The 20,489-nt window shown below is 35.5% G+C and overlaps 1 protein-coding gene across 2 annotated transcripts in view; it reads left to right on the top strand.

The window, feature by feature from the left end:
• Window positions 1–20,489, top strand: part of IPO11 (importin 11) — an 85,071-nt gene that overhangs the window by 32,325 nt on the left and 32,257 nt on the right. For both annotated transcript variants that reach the window (XM_058043397.1, XM_058043396.1), the window contains exons 16-26: window positions 998–1,045; window positions 1,679–1,784; window positions 5,705–5,831; window positions 7,814–7,847; window positions 8,034–8,074; window positions 9,117–9,233; window positions 10,601–10,714; window positions 11,862–11,977; window positions 13,447–13,523; window positions 18,430–18,509; window positions 19,083–19,163. In XM_058043397.1, the coding sequence (XP_057899380.1) occupies window positions 998–1,045; window positions 1,679–1,784; window positions 5,705–5,831; window positions 7,814–7,847; window positions 8,034–8,074; window positions 9,117–9,233; window positions 10,601–10,714; window positions 11,862–11,977; window positions 13,447–13,523; window positions 18,430–18,509; window positions 19,083–19,163 (941 nt within the window). The remainder of the gene's footprint in view (window positions 1–997; window positions 1,046–1,678; window positions 1,785–5,704; window positions 5,832–7,813; window positions 7,848–8,033; window positions 8,075–9,116; window positions 9,234–10,600; window positions 10,715–11,861; window positions 11,978–13,446; window positions 13,524–18,429; window positions 18,510–19,082; window positions 19,164–20,489) is intronic.

The following is a 20,489-nucleotide window of genomic DNA, read 5'->3' as shown; positions in this document are numbered from 1 at the left end:
AATGCATTGTGTATCTAGGAGGAGGAAGTCCTAAAGGGTCTTTGGTTTTATAGTAACTATTCTAGATAATTGACAAATGTTGTGGCATTTCTAATTTTAAGAGGTTTCAGGCTTTCTTAGCAGTGATCTACTTGCAAGCTTAATGAATTCTTTGGGTTGTTAATAGTTGGGAACTTCCTGTTCAAATGTTGCAAGGTAGTTCATGCTTTGTCTCTGCTAAAATCTTGGAGGGAGAAAAAATTTTAAAAGAAAAACTTTAGGTTAAGCTGTCATTTTGTAGAGTCTAGATGACTTTCCAAATCTGAAGAATCTGCTTTAAAAATTTAGGGGTTTTTTGTATGAAGACTAAATTATTCATAGGTTGACGAGTGATTAATATTTTCTTTGTTTTACCTTATGATTCTTTGCCCCCAAACTAAGTTTTATAATGGCCAGAAAAGATAATAAGTGGGAGTGACTTTTTTTTCCCCTGTCAGTTCAGCTCAGTTTGTTTCCCCCAGCTGTCTTAGTTGAGTTACAGTATTTTGTATTTGAGCTTATCAGAAAGGATCATTACATTCTATTAAAATAAAATAAATAATCATTTTCTGAGAGTGGTTTCTGCCTTCACAAAATCTGTTCATAAAGTACTTTGTGCGTAGGTTTTAGGTTGCCTTCAGAAAATATTTGGTTTTAGGCACACATATATAAAAAATCAGGGAGCTGGGTCTATGACCCTTTTGGATGTGGTGGTACTATGTGATTGACAGTTGTCTGCAGTTTGCAGGTTTTGAGTCTTTTCGTTTAAAATACTCCCTTCTGACTTATATGTATGTTGTGTTATTAAAAATGTTTGTCTCCAAAGAAGTAAGTTTGTGTCCAGAGAAGTAAGTCAAAAATAGGGTGTGAAAGCAGAAATTTTGATATAGTCGCTGAACAGAGTATCAAAACTGAACTGCCAAGTTGCTTGCATTCCTTGTTTTAGTGACACTTTATTTATTTTAACTTTGGCTTGTAGGATCTACCAACGTGGAAAATACCAGTGCTATACTGATTAAAGATGCTGGTAAATTAAATTTTACTTTATCTTTGAAGTAACAGAGCCACTTTCGTGTATGTGTTTTACTTCTTAAAAAATGCATGAAGAATTTGCAAGATTTTTTCAAAGTCATTTGGAAAGTGGGACCTAAATCCTAATTCTCCTTTCATTGATGTTGGTTTTCACTTTTGAAAATGTTTATGTAAAAATACACTGCTTTTTGGCTTTTTTCTGAAATAAGCAATCTCCTTTACTGTCCTGTTCTTTCTGCTGTGCCAAGTAAATGACCTTCAATATTTTCTGAAGAAAATAGAGATACTCTGTCCATTTTACAAGTGAGGAGATTTTATGGCAAAAGAAAATAATTGTTTCTTATGGAACTGTCCTTGATGATAGAATAAGATCCTCATTGTTCTTTTGACTTCTATTTTTTTTGAGAATCTAATCTTTCTTCTGTAGTGTCTTTCTTTTACTAATAATTTGCACCAGAGTTCCTTTCATCATGATCTGATAAAACTTTCTTTAGAAAGATAGGCTTTAGTTTTGTTTTCTTTATTATGTTCAGGTTATGAAAATGTGGTCTGAATATTAATCTGATTATTCAGTATTAAAAAGTTAACATTGAAGTAAACAATATGCATAACTATCATTTTTCCCCAGTGTATAATGCGGTTGGACTGGCTGCCTATGAACTATTTGATAGTGTGGATTTTGATCAATGGTTTAAAAATCAACTATTAGCAGAACTACAGGTTTCTCATGACAGGTAAATACTTTGATTTGTTATGCCTTCATCATTTAAATATAGACGATTGATACAAGTCTGATAAGATATAATGCCTAAAAATTGCCAAGCTGCAAAATACTCAGCTTGAAACATATCCATGAAATGAGGAGAGGTATGAAATGCTTGCAGATAACTGATAGCAGTCACAGAAGTGACAGTGTTCTTGATAGTTCTTATTTAAATTACTGTGTGGTGAATATTTCAGGGTTCTGTAGAAGTACATTGTTTGTCTTCTTGCATACATTAGAGTTGACTAAACCTTCTCAGGACAACCACCTTTGCTTGTTTAAAAAATGATATTTAGGCCTCCAGAGACTTTTAGGCAGCAGAGTTCAAATGAAGTCTGTGGAAATCATCCCTGTAAAATGGTAGTTTAGCCAAGATAGTGATTTGTTCTTCTCTTTAAGTTTAAATTGAAAATTTAAAATTAAAGAGAAGAAAAATTAAATTGAAATTAAAACTGATCAGTAATTCTGATCAGTTAATTTTACTGCAATAAAGAGGGGAAATAATGGTTTGGGTTGTGTTGTAAAGTGTGGATGATTGCACCTTCTTCTGCATGAAGAGTTTTATGCAGTCCATCTGCTGTGGTGTTTCCTTCTCACCAAGGTCACCCTCACTTGGATGGCCTTCACAGCAGTACCTCTATTGTTCAGTGGATATCATGGGGTATTTTGAAAGATCGTTTTTGTCATCTCAGCACAGACTGAGCTGTCACTCTTTGTAACTATCTGGAAGACACTGTTCCTCCCTTTCCCTGAAGCTCACTTCCTAGGGGAAGGACAATGACCACTATTGTGCATGTTAATCCTTATCAGACAAGTTCAAATCAGCCGTTGACTCTAAATAAGTATGTCCTATTTTTCTCAACACAGTCATCAGCAGTGACCTGAATGTCCTTTGAAGACTGTTACTATGTTTTTCTTCTACATTTGCAATTCATCTTACCAGTGGCAATTTTTATGTGAAACATAAACTAATTTGTTTCCTTATACCCTTAGGAGCTACTATAAATTGTAAATGATTTTCCGTAATGAGTGGCTAGTCGGGTTTTTTATTTCTAAATGCTGTTTTTACAAAGAGAGTTCAGTTTCCTGTAGAGTGGAACTTAAATTGCTTTTTTCTACTACAATAAACTTTAAAACAATTAATGACCTATTTTTGGATGTATAACTTTATGTTAGTGTCAAAGAATGATTGCCACAGTTGTTTACTTGCTGTCTCGTCATGCTTTTATTCTTCTTCTCATTAGACTGGTTTTTTTTACTAAGATTTACTTACTATTTTCAAATTGCCAAGTACTCTAATGATTAGGCTAAATGTCAGAAGAGCAGGAAAAAATGGGAGATCTTGTGTAAGATTGTTCATTTTCTGTTGTGCTCCTCCAGCAGCAGTCTCCAAATAAAGCTGCCATGATCTTAGAAGCCCGTGCTGGCTATGGCATTTTAATGGTATTCACCCATCTAGCATAAGTGAAACTGATAAGCTTTTTGTTGTTGATACAGTTGTATACAGTCAGGAAGACACTTGATTTAACCATTTGGTTGGCATTTGAGATATCCCAGAATGAAGTAAGTTCCTGTGGGGACAAAAGTATAAGAAGTTGTAGTAGAATTGCAGTAGAAGTTGTCTGGAATTTTGAAACCCTGTTTACTTTAACTGCTTTTACTGCCTTCGTCATAGGAGACCACCATGGCAATAAGGGAAGGCAGTGTTTGTGGGTTCAATGGAGTACTGCTTCAACAGCAGCTTTGGGAATACACATGCAGTTCAGATAAGAGTGGGTTGGAGAGCATCCTCTGCTGTCCCACAGAATGTCCCATGGTTTCTTGTGTGCTTGTTCAGAACTGGTTGATGTTTGGAAACACAAACCTATGTGTTGTCAGCAGTGAGCGTGGAGTTTGCAATGTTTTGTTTTCTCTGAATGTTTCATTACCCCTTGATAGTAAGCCCATCAACCATGACCACAGTAATAGAAGAAATATGGAATTAAAAAAAAAGTTCTAAAAGATTTTTAGAAATAGTGCACTGCCAGATTTATCACTTGCAATGATGCTTTGTACTGATTAATGAGAATCTTTTCCATAACATGAAAGTATGTTACTGAATACATTTTTTTGTTGCAATTACTCACTTGTAAAGCAATATTTCCTCCTGAGAGAGAAAGTAAAGTACTTCTGACTTGGACAACCTGATGCAGTCCAGACTGCTTAAAGGTACTGTCCTATGACTAATGCAGCAGAGATGGCCATAGTTTTCCTATGTGAGCTTTAGGTCCACCAGGCTTAGTGGTGGACCTATATTCAGTCACTGTGTGCTCTTTTTGTAAAAGCTAATCTTCTGAAAAAAAAGTTAAAAATACAGCTAAGCTTTTCCCAGAAATAGTGAATGTAGAAAAAACAGGACCTCAAAAATGAGCACCTAGGAGAAACTTCAGTATTAAAAAACAAACCCACAAAAAAACTCCAAAAAAAACCCAAACAAAACTCAACCCAGACAAAACCCAAACACACACCTACCCCAAAAAAATCTCAAAAACATGTTGTATTTTCTCTACCATGTAGAGAGAGAGGAATAATATAGATATGCAGAGGTAGGATATATGTATTAAACATATAGTACCTACGACCAGACCTGAAAATCTTTGCTGTCAGCACTCAGTTATGTACTTAGATCATGTAATTTAAAACTTTTCTTTGTGATATTGGTCTATATAAAAAAATACAGATATATATAAAAATCTCAATAAAATCACTTAGTTTTTAAAATACTCTGATGTCTGCAAGATTAGGTGTCAGATATGGGCCTTCTAAGAGTAAAAAAAATTGTATCATCACAGCTTCTTGAACAAAACTAAGGGTGCATTAATAAGGCAATCTTTTGTGTAAGTCATGTTTCAGTATGTGTTATTTATGCTTCACTGCCACTCAGTAAACATAAAGCAACACTGGACTGTTACTCCACATTAGATATGTGTTCCAGTCTAATGAGTTACTTTATATATGCCATTTCCACAACTTTCATGTTCTCTGAAGATGTTTTTTGTTTATAGTCTTATAGTTATGGGAATGCTTAATAAAACACACTTACTAAACGTAGAGAAACCTCAATAACTTCAGTTTAAATGTCTTTTTGATGGCTTACAATGGAGTAATTCTTCAAGTGAAAACCACATTTATGATAATCATATATTAGTTAAAATTCTCTAAATATGGTTTGTCTTTCTTTATACATCTGTAAGTTAAATATATAATTATGAGTTATTCCATCAGTGGAGAAAATATTAGCTCTGTGAAATGCTTTTCTCTATCATTGTTCTGGTTTGTTCTTCCCATCAACTCTAAAGGTGTTTGATTTGTGCCCTTGTTGTGGCACTAGTGCAAGATTAGGTAATGTCTGTTCTTAGAATAGTTTTAGACTGATGAAGTGAACTACTCTGACAGTTGCTGTAGTGCAGTCCTTAAGTTTGCATTTTTAAATTGTATCTGACTTAAAATTTTTGAGCATAAACAGGTTATCAAGGGAATTGCTGGGAACTGTAGTGAAAGCAGTGGATACCATGACTGCAGTAATAAGTGTAACATTTATTTTTATTTTTTTAATTGGTGTGCTGCATGTAGAATGAACTGCATCCCTAGGGAGAAACATTCAAGATTCAGTCATTTAGGATGAAAATTATCTTTTTCAGACTAAGCTGGTTTTTCCTGAGCCTTTTTGTGAAGAATTTTAATGGAGAGTTCAGTTTTTGCACTGAAGTTGATATTGAACAACTAAGTCTTTTAATTGTTTTGGGCAATAACATTTTCATCATGATTCTTGGATTTCTTTTTCATCAGAGTACTCTATAACAATAGTGTAATGAGTTAACAAGTGCAATTTTTTTCCTCCTACTTTTAAAGATATAAACCAATACGCCGACGAGTAATCTGGCTGATTGGACAGTGGATTCCTGTAAAATTCCAATCAGACTTGAGACCTATTTTATATGAAGCAATTCGTAACTTACTTCAAGACCGTGACTTAGTGGTAAGTATAAATAGCTAATCTTTTGGACTACACATTTGTTGTAATCACAGATGAAACAGAAATACCTCCCTTTGTGTACACTTGATAGAGAATTTCATGATGTCATGCCTTTAAAGTCTGTTGTGTCTTGCAGAACGTAAATAATTGGGAAGATGTGCTGATGTTTACTAGTGGAGATACTGAACAGTAATGTCAAATACATTAAATGAGGCCTGAATGTTCAATAAGTGATGACTTGGTGGGAAAATTAATTCCAAGAGCAACAATCTTTTTGTTTTATAGGAATAAAATGACGAAATGTCTTACAGTGATTTATAAACTAATGTAGCTAGAACTGAGTTATTCTTTGACTAGTACCTTTAGTATACAGCATTGATGAAGTGAGTTTGCAGATCACACCAAGCTGGGTGGGAGTGCTGATCTGCTGGAGGGCAGGGAGGCTCTGCAGAGGGATCTGGGCAGGCTGGATCATGTCTGAGGCCAATAGTGAGAGGTTCAACAAGGCCCAGTGCTGGGTCTTGCCCTTGGGTCACAACAGCCCCCCAGGCAGCTCCACAGGCTGGGGCAGAGTGGCTGGAAAGGAGCTGGGGGTGCTGGTGGCAGCAGCTGAACATGAGCCAGGCTGTGCCCAGGGAGCCAAGAAGGCCAATGGCATCCTGGCCTGGATCAGCAATGCTGTGGCCAGCAGGGCCAGGGCAGGGATTGTCCCCCTGTGCTGGGCACTGGTGAGGCCACAGCTCCAGTGCTGTGTCCAGGGCTGGGCCCTCACTGCAGGAAAGGCCCTGAGGGGCTGGAGAGAGCCCAGAGAAGGGCAATGGAGCTGGGGCAGGGTCTGGGGCACAAGTGCTGTGAAGAGTGCTTGAGAGATCTAGGGGTGTGAGACAAGGTGGCTCAGGGATGACCTTATCACTCCCTGAGAAGGAGCTTGTGGCCAGGTGTGTCGTCTCTTCTCCCAGGCAACTGGTGACAGGGCAAGAAGAATTTGCCTTGAGCTGCACCAAGTGAGGTTCAGGTTGGACATAAGGAAAAATTTCTTCACTGAAAGAGTTGTCAGACATTGGAACAGGTGGAGTCACCTGGAAATGTTCAATAATGTGTGGAGATGGCAGCTGGGGTTATGGTTTATTGCACCACCAGTGGTGCTGGTTTGGTGGTTGGGCTTAAAGGTCTTTTACATCCATAATGATTCTGTGATTCTATGGTTATTTAGGCTTTAAAGATACCTGCTAACAGGATATGATAAATGGCATTGTTTGCTAAACTGTTAAGTACAAATCTGTAGTTTTAAGCTACAACTTCAGTTTACCAGCAGGTGAGATGAAGTTGAGATGCTGGTTTTGCCATTGTTTATTTTATTTTTATTTTTAAACAAACTGGGCTACCAGCCCACAAAAAAAAAACCAACAACCAATAAACTTTCCTAGTTTGGTAAATACATTTAAAGTAGCAATTGTCAGTCATAATTATAATTTCTGTGATTCCTAAAGACAGCTTTAGCAGACCAGAGTGTGTTTGTTTTAGCAGACCAGAGTGTGTTTGTGTCAGCTGTTTTTACTTAATGCTTTCCAAGGCATTTCTAAGCATCTACAGGAAGAACAGTCTAACTTGTTGAGTTTATTAGTTTCTGTGCTTCTTGGTTGACAGCAAGCTGTGAGATCATTCCATGTAAAATTCCTCCTCTATTGCAAGAGTTTTTATCACAGTCTGAGTAGATATCTTCTTGTTTAATTACGTCTTGTCCTTGAAGGTTTTGCCTGAGTAGTTTTTTCAATTTCTACCACTTGAGCAATGACAAATAAAATGTAAAGGATACTCAAATTAAAGTGAATGAAAATGAACTGACTACAATTCTTAGAGGATGATAAAACACAGAGTGATTCCATTTCCAAAACATAAAGTGATTTGATATTGTCAGGTACTCTCTGGGTAATCAAAATGTTTAATGGATGTATGTATGATGCTTCTTGACTTTTGTCTTTTAGGTCCGTATTGAGACAGCTACGACACTGAAGTTAAATATCCTTATTTGCAAAGCTGTTTGATTAGTTCTTAATTCTGAATTACTGGAAAACAATCAATTTTAAGCTTACATTATAAGTAAATTCTTTACATTATATTTTTTGAGTATCCATGAAATATTTGCTCATTTGAGTCTTGGTATCTATCTTCAGTCTGTATTATTTTTCCTTAATGTTTGTTTACCTGTAGATGACTTTGAGTTCAGAACTGACCAGTTCTTACCGGTAAGAGCATTTACATATTCTGAAGAGTATGAATACATAGAGAAAAGCAGGAAAATATATTTTCCAATTTTATTTTGAACTATGTTATTTAATAATTGATGTGTGTGCATGTTTGTATTGTATGTTCAGTCTTCACAGACCCAAATATATACTCATACTGTTGCTGTTAAAGTTGCTAATGTGTAGATTTTAGTATTATGCTATTACAACTTTATAGCAGTGTGTTTATTGCTTTATATACCAAGTGTTGCCAGATAGTAAGTTTCTTTATGATAAGAATATATTAAAATTGTATCTAAGAGATACATCTACACAACTCTGTGGCTCTTCTACATACTTCCTTCACGCAGTACTTTCCAACCTCCTGCTTCTTAAAAATATTAAATACAAGTGTGTGGTTACAGTAGTGCCTTTAAAAGGCACCACTTTCTAGTTCTCCTGTGTTTGTGTTCTTTACCATAGTCATTATTGTTGTCAGTTAGTAAAAAGTGGAACGAGATAAGTATGCCAAAGTTTTATTTTGGTCACTCAAATCTAGCAGATGTGTTTCCTCATTTCATTTTGACTTCCATGTTAATCTCAACTCTCTTGAGAACAAACAAACCAAAATGCAGAGTGCCTCTAGACTGTAAACACTGGAATTTTCTAAGATGTCTTTTTTGGTTCAATATTTAACTTTTATTTACTGGCGTAAAAGCTGGAAGACTACTTTTGGTTTGACTCTAATAAAATGCTCCTTCTGGAGAGACAGCCTGTTTTACCTGTGAAACCACATTTACACTTATCAAAACTTGAAATGGTGTATGTTCAAACCATTCATGTTTGAACTGGTATGTAGGGGTAGATCTGAATTTTTTTACCTTGCTTAGTCAGGGATTGGGTAGTGTGCTTTTTTGCAAGTGAAAGAGTAATATTTTTCCACACTTTTTAAGGGTTTTCAAAGTTTACATGTTAGAGTTTTAAGCATATGGGAAAAGTACCAGTTCATGTGACCAGTTATATTTTTGGTAGTCTAATCTGTGGTTCTTTATTTTTCTTTTAGTACCTGGAGTCCATGTTTACACTGCTCTTTCAGCTACTTCAGGAAGTAACTCAATGTGACACCAAAATGCACGTTCTTCATGTTCTGTCCTGTGTGATTGAAAGAGTCAATATGCAGGTATTTTTTAATATATGTTTCAGTTTTAGCTTTATCCTAAGAACATGGAGGAGGACTTGTTGTGGAAGGAAAATGTCATCAATTAATAGACTGGTTGTTGTTGTCAGAGATGCCTGCGCTGTTGGCATTACTTGGTCCTCTTCTCAATTCTCATTTATCTTTTGTGTAAAATGTTAACTTAATTTCCTCAAGTTATGCAAATAATGTATTTTTTGTATTGAATCAGCTTTTAGCGTATTGAAGGAGTTTTGCATCTTGTGGCATTTCTTGCAATTTTATTCTTTTATTTGTGATTTATTCTAATTGTCTTAGCAAATATTTTAATCTATCTTACATATTAAAAAAGGCATTTCTGGGGAAAAATGCTTTGCACTCGTAGGGAGTGTGCAGTTAAATTTGTAATTTCTTGTTGATACTGATATGGGTCAGCATTTCCTCTACTTTCCTTAACTGCATGACAGGTTTCAAATACACATTATGATTCTCAGTACTTTAGTGTTAAATTATGTGCTTCAGCTTTTACATGAAGAATTAGAAGATGGTTTTGCAGAATTAAGCAATGAATAGTTGGCTCCTTTTGTCTCAGGTTCCATTGTGGTGGGTATGGTTTGGGATTTTTTTTCAGCGTTACTGTATTAAGGACAGAGATAATGCATGTCTTTGAGTTTATCTTGTCTTTCTATGAGTAATCCTGTCTGTGAGCCGGATGAAGCTTTCATAATTGTCCCTTGAAGAAAAAGTCAACATGACAGCAGATTTCCCTGCAGTTTAGAGATGCAGCATTAAAAGCAAGTTGAGAAAAAACCCCTTGAATATGTTTAGGTTAATTCCTAATTAAATACTTTCAAAGACAAATAGATTAACCTTTTAGTATTGAAGACCATAATAGAAAATAATACAAGCTAGGACAAAGCTCTCAAAGTTACGCAGTCCAACTTCTGCTCAGTGACTCCAGAGGTTATTCCGTTGTTTGTGTTTTTTGTTGTTTGTTTTGTTGTTTTTTTTTTACTAGGACTGTTCCTGGTTTTAAAGAATGCCGTTTAGGAATCCTGTCAAAGTTAACAATATACAAATATGAAAATACCTCTGTGTATCAAGCTTTATGTACTTCTCGTGTCCTATTTACTACATAAGCTTGCTTGCTGTGCACAAATATCACCATAAGTAATATGTTTGTTTGAGACTACTCTGCAGTCAGAAGTTACTTTAGCCACAGATGAAGGATACAGTGCTATAAAAAGATTTAAGCAAACTCTGTGTTTTTACTGAGGCAGAATCAGCTCCTATATTTTTCAGAAGCTATGCTTTGGATAAGTTATTAGTCTTGTTTTGCATATTAAGAAACCAGTTTGTGTTCTGAACTTCAGATACGACCGTATGTCGGATGTTTGGTTCAGTATTTACCACAGCTGTGGAAGCAGAGTGAGGAGCACAATATGCTACGTTGTGCCATTCTAACCACGCTAATCCATCTCATCCGGGTAAGGAATCTGAGTCACATAAACATTGTCAGTACTTCCTACAGTTGTTTTTTGATGATAAAACAGCACCTGGTTATATTGCCTGCAGAATCTGTGCTATTGGATACTTCTTTAATACAGACTATATGCCACACTACCTTCTCCAACCCCTGCTGTGTCTCAAAGAAAATGTAGTAGGACTAGCAGAGACCAAGAGAAGTCTCCTATGACAGTGTCTGTACAGGAACAGACTTAATGTACAGTCTTGAACTTCTGGAAATGCATGACTTAAAAGGATGGTATTGCAGAGGTTAATGGTGGAGAGAAAGTGAAAGGGAAATATTATGAAAGGAGAAATAAAGGTTCTTTCCAAAGTGGTGTAACTTTAAAGGAAGAGGAAATAGATTTTTACCATAAACAAACTGTGGAAATACTTTTTTAGTCCCCTGTAGAGACTAAAATATTAGGGCTTTTTTTACAAAAGGTGTATCTCTTGGTGTAGGTAGTCACAAAAAGATGAGACAGATTTGTAGAAAAATCTTTTTCTTTTAAGGCATGTTTGTTTAAGTAAGTAGATAAATACACAAAGAAGCTGCAACTTAAAAGTACAAAATATTTTGAACTTTTCCATTATCAAAATACAGGAATTATGCAAGCTCAGCATTCCACTAGCCTCAGCTCTCTTGAGTAGTAATATTATAGTACTCTGTAATGCTGTTCAGTAATTGGCAGTTGTTCCTGGTTTACTCTTTATTGTTCAAAAGTCTATTGGATCATTTAAAAACTGAATCACTGTCATCGGCCTGTGAATCTTTGGGTAGCTATAAAAATAAACCCATTAGAATATGGCACATGTTTTTGTAAATTATGAGAACCAAAGAGTAATTTTTTTCGTGACCTGTAAAACATTCAGCTTTTAGTCGTCTGGTTTTTGTTAAACTATTGACCTCTCCAAGAAAGAGAACCACCAGTGAATGTTTTTAGGAATGTATGTTCTTTATATTTTCTTTTTGCAGGCTATTGGTAACTGGATTGTTTAAAAAAACAAAAGTTCTCAAGACATGTTGAGAGATAGCTTAGGAATATTGGGCTATTTTATTGTTATGTGAAATGGAAGCAAGTTCCACCTTTGATTTTCTTACTTACTTTACATTGCTTACTTTTTTAGGGACTGGGAGCAGACAGCCAAAATCTCTACCCATTTCTACTTCCAGTTATCCAACTAAGTACAGATGTTTCTCAGCCTCCACATGTCTATCTTCTGGAAGATGGTTTACAGCTGTGGTAAGAATGTTTTCTTTATTTTTGTATTCCCAGGAGAAAAAACAGTTGTAAAAAGCTTTGAATAATAAATTTGATATGTTCTTGTTACCTTACCTTGACATCTCCTATATCATACCTTTTCTCAGAGGAGAGGAGGTTAGGAAATTTATATACTCAGCTGTTTTTAGTTGTGTTTTGTCTTTTATTAATTTTCAGGCAGTTGATACTGAAGATCCCGTTCTGTAGCAGGACAAAAAGTCTAGACTCACTATGTGTGAGACTCACTCACACTCTAGACTCACACTGTGAGCTAATTTAACAATTTGGTGTGCTTGACTTAGGGAGAACAGTGAGCCAGTGGATCAGAGCTGGCTGCAAGAAGAGATGTCATAATTACAAGGATAAAATGTGGAAGTTACTTTCTGTATCTCAGACTTTCTGGTGACTGAAGTGACACAGTGCTCAGTTTGCCATGAGCCTGATTTATTTGTTTCTGATGCAGCTGATGCTGTAAGAGGGGACCAAATTCTGAAGAATAGGAATACATAGGGTTTGTCTTGAAATTGTGAGCAATTCCTTTGATCTAAATTATAAATGAGCATTTAAATTACAAAGAGCCTACAAATGCTCTGTTCTATATACACAGCAAAATTGAGATTTATAATGCTGGTGGCAGCAAGTAAAGGTGCAAGAGTGTCTCAAAATATAGAATTGGGGTCTTTTACCTGTATCAGTTCAGAACTTTTATATCTTCTTAATGATGCTGATCTTGAGGTTGCTCTTTTGATGTTGGTGCAGAAGAATGATATTCTAAGATGTCTCAGAGCATCAGAGAAATCTGGGGAGCTGGCAGAGACAGTTAGACTTTGAGGGCTTCTTGAACCAAGAGCAGGAAAATAACTAAGATATTTCACATAAACAGACATGTTACTTAAATGTGGTAATCCCATGCTGAAGATCTAGGAGAAAATGGAGTTTGTTGCTGCGGCTTTAAATGCAAGTTTAATTTATAACTACTGTTTTCAAATGTCAGGAATTTTAAATTGTTATAAACAATGTAAGATAATGCCTCATTTCGGACTTAAAAAAAAATATAAACGAGTGAGCTGGTCTGTCACAGCTTCTCCTTTGAGGTTTAGAACACAACATGTGTTGTCCTTGCACTGTAAATATCCCTCTCTACCCACCTTCTCCAAGTTCCTTGGCTGGCTACTCAGACATTTTCACTGTTGCATTTCAGCACTTATGCTGTCTTTATAAAAACACAGTATGGTGTTGTTCTTTGTTTTCCTACCTTGGCAAGACCTGTGCCTATACTGATCAGTGTGTTGTGAGGACTATTGCTCTGCTTGAAGTATGCTCTAGGATAATTGTTACACATTGTTGATAACATAGATGGTTATTCGAAGTTAAAATATTTACATCTGTCAAAATGATTGTTTAATGTTACTTATACATCATCTTAAACATTTTGTATGATCTGTTCTTAGGTTAGTGACATTGGAGAATAGTCCATATCTTACACCAGAGCTCCTGAGAATATTTCAGAATATGTCTGCCCTTCTTGGTAAGTCTTTCACTAATAAAATTTCAGGTTTTTTTCCCTGCTACTTGTTGTTCATGCACTAAGCAATGCTTGTGTGGTTGCAAGTACTAAGGGAGCTTGCAGAATTGTAACAAAAATTGAGGAATAGGTTTTTGTTGTCTGACTTATGATCTCATATTTTATAACACTTATGATCTACATACCCTTTTTTTTTAATAAATTGGAGCTGCTGTACATGAGAGATAAGACAGATTTCAGAGAAAGTTTATAATTTCAGAGGTTATTTTAAGAAGTTTCTGAAATTGAGCACCAAATGTGCCAAGTGTTATTGATACTGATTATCTGGAATACTTGCATGTTCTGCTTGCAACCAGAGTAAAGTTATTAGCTTTTCCCTTATCCAGTTAATAGCAATGTAGGATGTTTTCAAACTACCTAGATATGTCTATAAACACTTGGGTCAAGCACTGAAATGCAGTGCTGGCAAAATATAAACTTAGTAGTGAGAAATAGGATTCAATGCTTAGGAAATACTGATATTTCAAGTACTTTTGCTTCATAATTAAAGGGAGTATAAAAATTCAGTGGTTTAATTTTTTGTTAATATGTTTGTGTTTAGATCTTTAGCTGTGCTTTTGAGGTTTCAACACTACTGCAGAAAATGGTTCCATTTTTTAAGAGAAATGTGTTCACAGAATTACAGAAGTTAGCTTTTTAATTGATAATTGTTTTCAGGACTTAATATTTTATTCTATTTCTACTGGTCAGTAGAAAGTTATGTCTTGGCAGGTAGGTGGATTATGATGTCTTCTGTTATTTCCCCTTGTATACAAGATCTCTAATGACAAAACTGCTCTGTTTAGTAGTAGTCGCTTTATGGTGAAGTACTCCACAGCTACTGCTAAAGTTCAGTGTCTGCTGAGTCCTGATGACTGTTGTGATCATCCATAACTACACCTTTGCCTTCTGCCTTCTTTTCTGTGTCACTCAGAGGTGGTGTCTGCTGCAGGACACCTGCACTGCATGAATGGCTGTGATTTTCATGGTTTGTCACACTGCTAATCTGCTTGACTTAAATTTAGAAGTACTCGGTATTTGTGGCTTATTTGTTTGCTACTGATATTTTCCCCCCAGTCCTCATGTGATACTTTTCAGAGAGTAGAGATGAGTAGAAATGGAAACCCCGGCATACTCTTAGAAAAGAGGTACTCTGGAATATTCTACACTTATAATGTTTTCCTTGTTTTATGAATGGATCCTGGAGAATAGTGACGCTCTCCTTTGGAAAAAAAATACATTCTCAAGGGAAATTGTTTATTCTGAAAAATGAAAGCTGCGTGATGCTGGTGTAGAGTAAGTAGTACCGTTAAGCTGGGTAGGGTTTCCTTAGGACAAGCTTTCAAACATGCTTATCTCAAACTTTTTTTTAATCAGGCTTGGGAGTGAAACACACCAGCTGATGTGTAATCACCCTATAGGCTTCTGTACTACTTCACTTCCTGAGCATATTTCTGAAAAACTGTTTTTGAGTGTCATGTTTGTCAAAAATTTTGATTGCTACAAATGATGCACATTTTTCCAGGTGGAATGGTTTCCAGTGGAAACCATTCTGATATGCTCTTTGCCTACAAATACTGTTTATATTAGGAGAATCTCACAAGACAGCCTCCACATGACATAGCTATGGTATTGTGATGCTTAAATAGAGCTGGAATTTTGGATTAGTACTAACCTTATTTTAAAACATGGTAGTTAGAAAACCAGTACAATACTGCCATCTGCTACCCATCATGGAGCTACTTCATTCAGGACACTTGAAAAAGAGATTCTTCACTTAAATCAAGTGCAACAGTATAGTTTAAGGTGCAGCATCTTGCAAAAGAAAACATATTGATCACTGATGATCAATAGTGCTAGTTAATTAAATAACTGTTCAGTTTTAAACATGTAGCAGAATTTTTCTAATACACCAGTAGCTGCATTCAGCTGAAACTTCCAGCACTTTTAAGTCAGACTCTTCTGTCCTTCTTAGCATGGTGATGTAGCTGTCAGAACAGGTGAGAAGTCAAAATTGCAAATTCTTGTGTGCCTTAAGTGTCTGAGATAAGGGGGAAAAAGATAATCTCTCCAAGACTGGTTTTCAATTCAGTCTGAAGGCATCAAAGTAAAAGTCAAAGGACAGATGAGGTAAAGGGAAGTTCTGAATAGGTAACTACCATGTTTATATCTTGTGGGGTGGGGTAGAGAATTAGCAACAAGATGCTCCAGAAAATTAGTTCTTGAAAATACAATGTAAGTAGTATTAACCTCCTGACCTTTGTTTTCTGAATTTATTTTTACCGAATGGAATTACTGTAATATACAGGTAATGTAATGATTTTGCTGGTGTGTTTAGCTTCTATATAAGCGTGTAAGTCATTCAGAAAATATGTCAGAGGTGAACATGGACAAAGTAGAAGAGCAGAGGGCACAGGAAAAAGAATTCATATGTGAGATTTTTGAACTTGAGAAGGGGAAAGATATTAGTAAATATGTTTTTGATTTTCCTTTTTTAACTTTTTTAAAAACTTCCTTTTTTAATTTAATCTGAAAATAATGTGTAGTTGTTCACTTCCAGATATAATTGTCGTTATGAAAATATCTTTTTATTCCCATTTCAAGATACTACTGTTGTTGGAAGTGGATGTAAGAGGAGTTATACAAGTCAATTAGATTTGCCTTTAGAAGCAGAATGTTGCATTTGATATGAAGGCTTGATGTCACTTGCATAAGTCACCGACCTTCAAAGTTTATGGTGTTGTCACTGATGTATAATAAATATTCACAGCATAATAGTCATACCAGTTCAGCACTGGTGCTACTGTTTAAACTCTGTTGAAATGTAATTGCATGTAGAGAGATTGCACAGTCTCTTTAATACATCTCTTGCAATGTATTGAATAATGTGGAATGGAGAAATACATTGATTTTCTGAGGATGGAAGTATTTCTGCACTGAGGCTGCTTAAAATGACAGTTGAATTTGGTACAATTTCAGGTTGGGAATACGGTCATAGTCTAGACGTATCTATTCCAAGAAGCACTAAGATTAATGTGCATGTCCTGTATTTATAAAGGTACTGGCAAAAACCAGGTTACTGAAACTGGTCTAACTCCTCTGATCCAACAAAACTCAAAGGAGCACATTAATGAATTCAGAAAAATGTTTGATTCAGGAAATCCTGGCAAGAGAATTGATGTATAATTAGCTTCTAAATGTAGTTAGTTCAACATGAGGTCTTTCCAGAAAATTTTGCTAAACATCGAGCTGTGTTTGAGTGACTGAGGTTCAGTTATTTCTGTTGCATCTGTCCTACCTGTTTTCATTTTGACCTGAAGTACAATTTTTGCTACACACATTTTATTACCTTTTATTGCTTATCACATAATGGGAAGTTATGGAAAACTTAGTAGTAATTAATGTTTATGTGACCATTTATTTAGAATTTATCTACTTGCTTCAGTGTCTGAAACTTTAAATATTATTCTATCCAGTAAAGAGAAAAACACAAATGCAGACCTCTAAGGAGAACTCAATGTGTAACTCTAGTAATATGCTACTTAAACTAAACTCATAGTTATCTTGTAATCTTTTGATGAGCATTTTGGATTGATAGATGATCTCTTTTCAAGTCAAGAGACAAAAATACTCATAATAAATATTTACAAGATATGAACTGTCTGAGTACTGACATATGAACATACACAGGAATGCAAAACTGTCCTATGGCCATATCCAATGGAAGAGCATCAATATTCACCTAATGAGTGGGGGAAAAAAGCAAATCTGCTGAACCTCCCCAGAACAATACAGATGTTATAATGGAAAAGCAGCCACAGTCATGGCGATAACTGATTTTGGTAGAACTTTTTATATATAAATATTGCTAGGTGTAAGCAACACTTTCATATGACTGCTTTCATCTAAGCCTTGGGAGACACATGAGGTCTTAGCCAGATGCTTGTTCCATCTGGTGAAGGAATTTTATTTAAAATTAATGTAAAAATATTTTTCTGTTGCTTCTCCATAATGGTTTTATTAGATATTTAAAAGCTGATGGAACTGAGGTCCAACTCTTTTATCCAATGATAGTTTGTCTTCCAAACTGCTTTAAAGGAAATTTATCTCTTTGAGGTTCTTTGGTCTTTTGCCTTGGTTTTACACAATGTGGACTTCCTGCACTATTATCAACATCCATGTGAAACTTTGAAACTTTTCATTTTGCTGTGAGTTCTGCTTATACATGTTCCAGAGTGATTTTTTTTCCTTTAACAGTCTTACAGGTAATGCCTGAGGATATATCATTTTTTCTCTCTTCCAGCTGCTGCTGTAAATCTTCCTCCATGTGTGCCTGTCTTAGGCCGCTATTTCTTTATTGAAATACTCAAGCTATGCCCTACAGCTCAGTGTGTGTCAGCTCAATGCCATTTAATATGGCATCTGGGTCAGAAGAGCAAAACTGCAATCTTTATTTCGTTCTTTTTGCTCAGCATTTACTGACTCAGTGTGAGAGAGACCATTTATCTGTAACTGCAAGTCTCTAAAGTATATGTTTCATTTATTCTGTGTTTAATATCTCCTTAACACAGTATTGCATCCAAAACCTGACTTTTGTTTGTTTGTTTTTCGTTTTTAGTTGCCATTGGCTTTTGAGGTTGTAGGATTTCTTGTGCTTCCATTTGAGCACGAGAGCTGTCATCCCACACCAGTAATTGTCTTTGGAGAGAGAGAGAGCAAGCCTGATTGGCACTGGATCTAAGATCTTTTTTCTATTTGTTGGCATCTGGCACTACAAGCTGTGAGAGGAGAAGACTTTTAGAAGGAAATTGTCTTGGTTGTACTTCAGTTTGATGATCAGGTTCTGAATTGTGATTTCTGTTTCTTCCAGAGCTGAGTTCAGAAAATCTCAAAAATTGCTTTAAGATCATCAATGCTTATATTTTCTTATCTTCATCTGAATTTTTGGAGGTATGTTACCATTATATAAAGATCCATACTACCGCCTCAGGTCTTTACTGGCAAACTGTTTTTTCTCTCATCTTGGAGCATGCCATACACACAAACATTTATACTCTTATTCATATATGTGTATACTGTTTTAATGTTAGCTCTTTATGGTGCATGGTGGACATTCAGATTTGAGAAATATTATTTAGAATCAATGCTTTGTGGATTGATTTAGTAGTTTGATATCTTTGTGGTCCTATGCTGGGTAATAATAGTTACTGTTATTATCCTACCAGATTAAAATTATGAATGTACATGCTAACAGGAGTTGAACAAGATATTATACCTTGTTGTCACACCTTCTTGATTAGAAAATTCTTTGAGATTGTTTTGATGTTCTGCAATGTTAAAAATGGAACAAAATGCTTAGATTAGATTTTAATTAGTTTAGAATGATGAACATTTTAACAGATACAATCTTTGAAGAGAAACTGGGTCTTTAGGCATATGTAAGCCCCTAAGGAATTGAGTTTTAAAATATATACCAATATATAAAATGCATTGCATAATACCTTCGTTTTCATTTTGTTTTAGATGTATGCTGCTGACTTATGTCGGTCATTTTGTGAGCTTTTGAAGGACATAACTATTGAAGGTCAAGTTCAAGTTTTAAAGGTGGAGTATAATGAAAATAATATTTAGAGGCTCAGCTTGTACATGTAATGTTTTCAAGTAGAATGTAGAACATGTAGAAGAAACCAAAGTAGTTAGCAGAATTTGACACTGGAGTTAAACCGTCAGTGGTGGTTTAACTACTTACTTGAAGTGAGTATAGAGCAAACTTCTCCTATCTTTATTGAATGGCATATGTATGTGGTCTCCATGAAATTCCTTTGTGTTCCATACTTCCATTTGTACCAGACACAGAGTTCAAACAATCTTTGTTTGCCTTTGGCATAAGTTGCTGTTGTAATGGCCATAACTGCTTAAATAAAGTTGCTAAAGGTTTTTCAAAGAACCAGAAATTTATATTTTCACACTGCCTTAAAATGATGTTGTGGAACTCATAAGCTTTTGAAGTGTTAATAACAATGATTTCAATATGTCTTTTAAAGAATTTTGGGAAATAAAGTTGAAATATATGATTGCAAGGTAACTGACTAGTAGCTGTAGTGTACTACTGGTAACAGTGGTTGCACTTACAGGAGGCTCTGTGTTGTTTATGAAAATTTGGACTTGAATTAAATTAATTGTAAATGTGATGGGGGATATAAATCGGATCCCAGCTGTCCCTTTGGTGGATTCACAGCTGGTTCCAGAATCCAGGACAGAAAACAACTGGTGAAGTTCAGAGTCTCCCCTGTTTGTAGTTACTTCTGTGAAAAGCATAAGACCTCTAGGTCTGAAATTTAAAATGTCAATTCCAGTTGATTCAGTGATAGTATTTAAAGTCTGTAGTTGAGCAAATGTTTTATGCAGCAGCTTTTAATCAAATTTCTAAAATGGAATTATACTGCTAGTACAGAATAATTTATTCACTTGGGTCCCAGTGTGGCCTTGCTGCAAGATTTGTGTAGTATACTTGGAACACTTTCCTAGCAATGCCCTCTTGATTCCAGAGGGATAACTGAGCTATCATCCTTGTAAATATTTTTAGAAAAAGCAAAAGTTTTGTCAGGCTTCACTGTGCTGACTTGTGAAACACCAAAATCTAGATAAGCATTGGGAACAGAAACACCCGGGGGTGTTCTCTGAAGTAGTTTCATTCAAACAGCTTTCGTGGATTGTAAATGGATATTAGAACAGTAATTAAATTAATAAGGTTGAAAAATATTAATTTGGACTGATAAGACAATTTGTTGCAAGATTGCTGAGGCTTGATGTGACTTGATTTTATAATTATCTTGACACAGACAATAAAAGGTTTAAAAAGACTGTGCAAGGAACAAAGGAGATGGCCAAAACTTCCAGTACCCAGAAAGAGTAGGGAAGAAGTTATGT

This window comes from Melospiza georgiana, chromosome Z, assembly GCF_028018845.1.
Source record: "Melospiza georgiana isolate bMelGeo1 chromosome Z, bMelGeo1.pri, whole genome shotgun sequence".
NCBI classification, from domain to species: Eukaryota; Metazoa; Chordata; class Aves; order Passeriformes; family Passerellidae; genus Melospiza; species Melospiza georgiana.
Note: the sequence above shows the minus strand (reverse complement) of the source record. Positions and strands in the feature narration are given on the sequence as shown.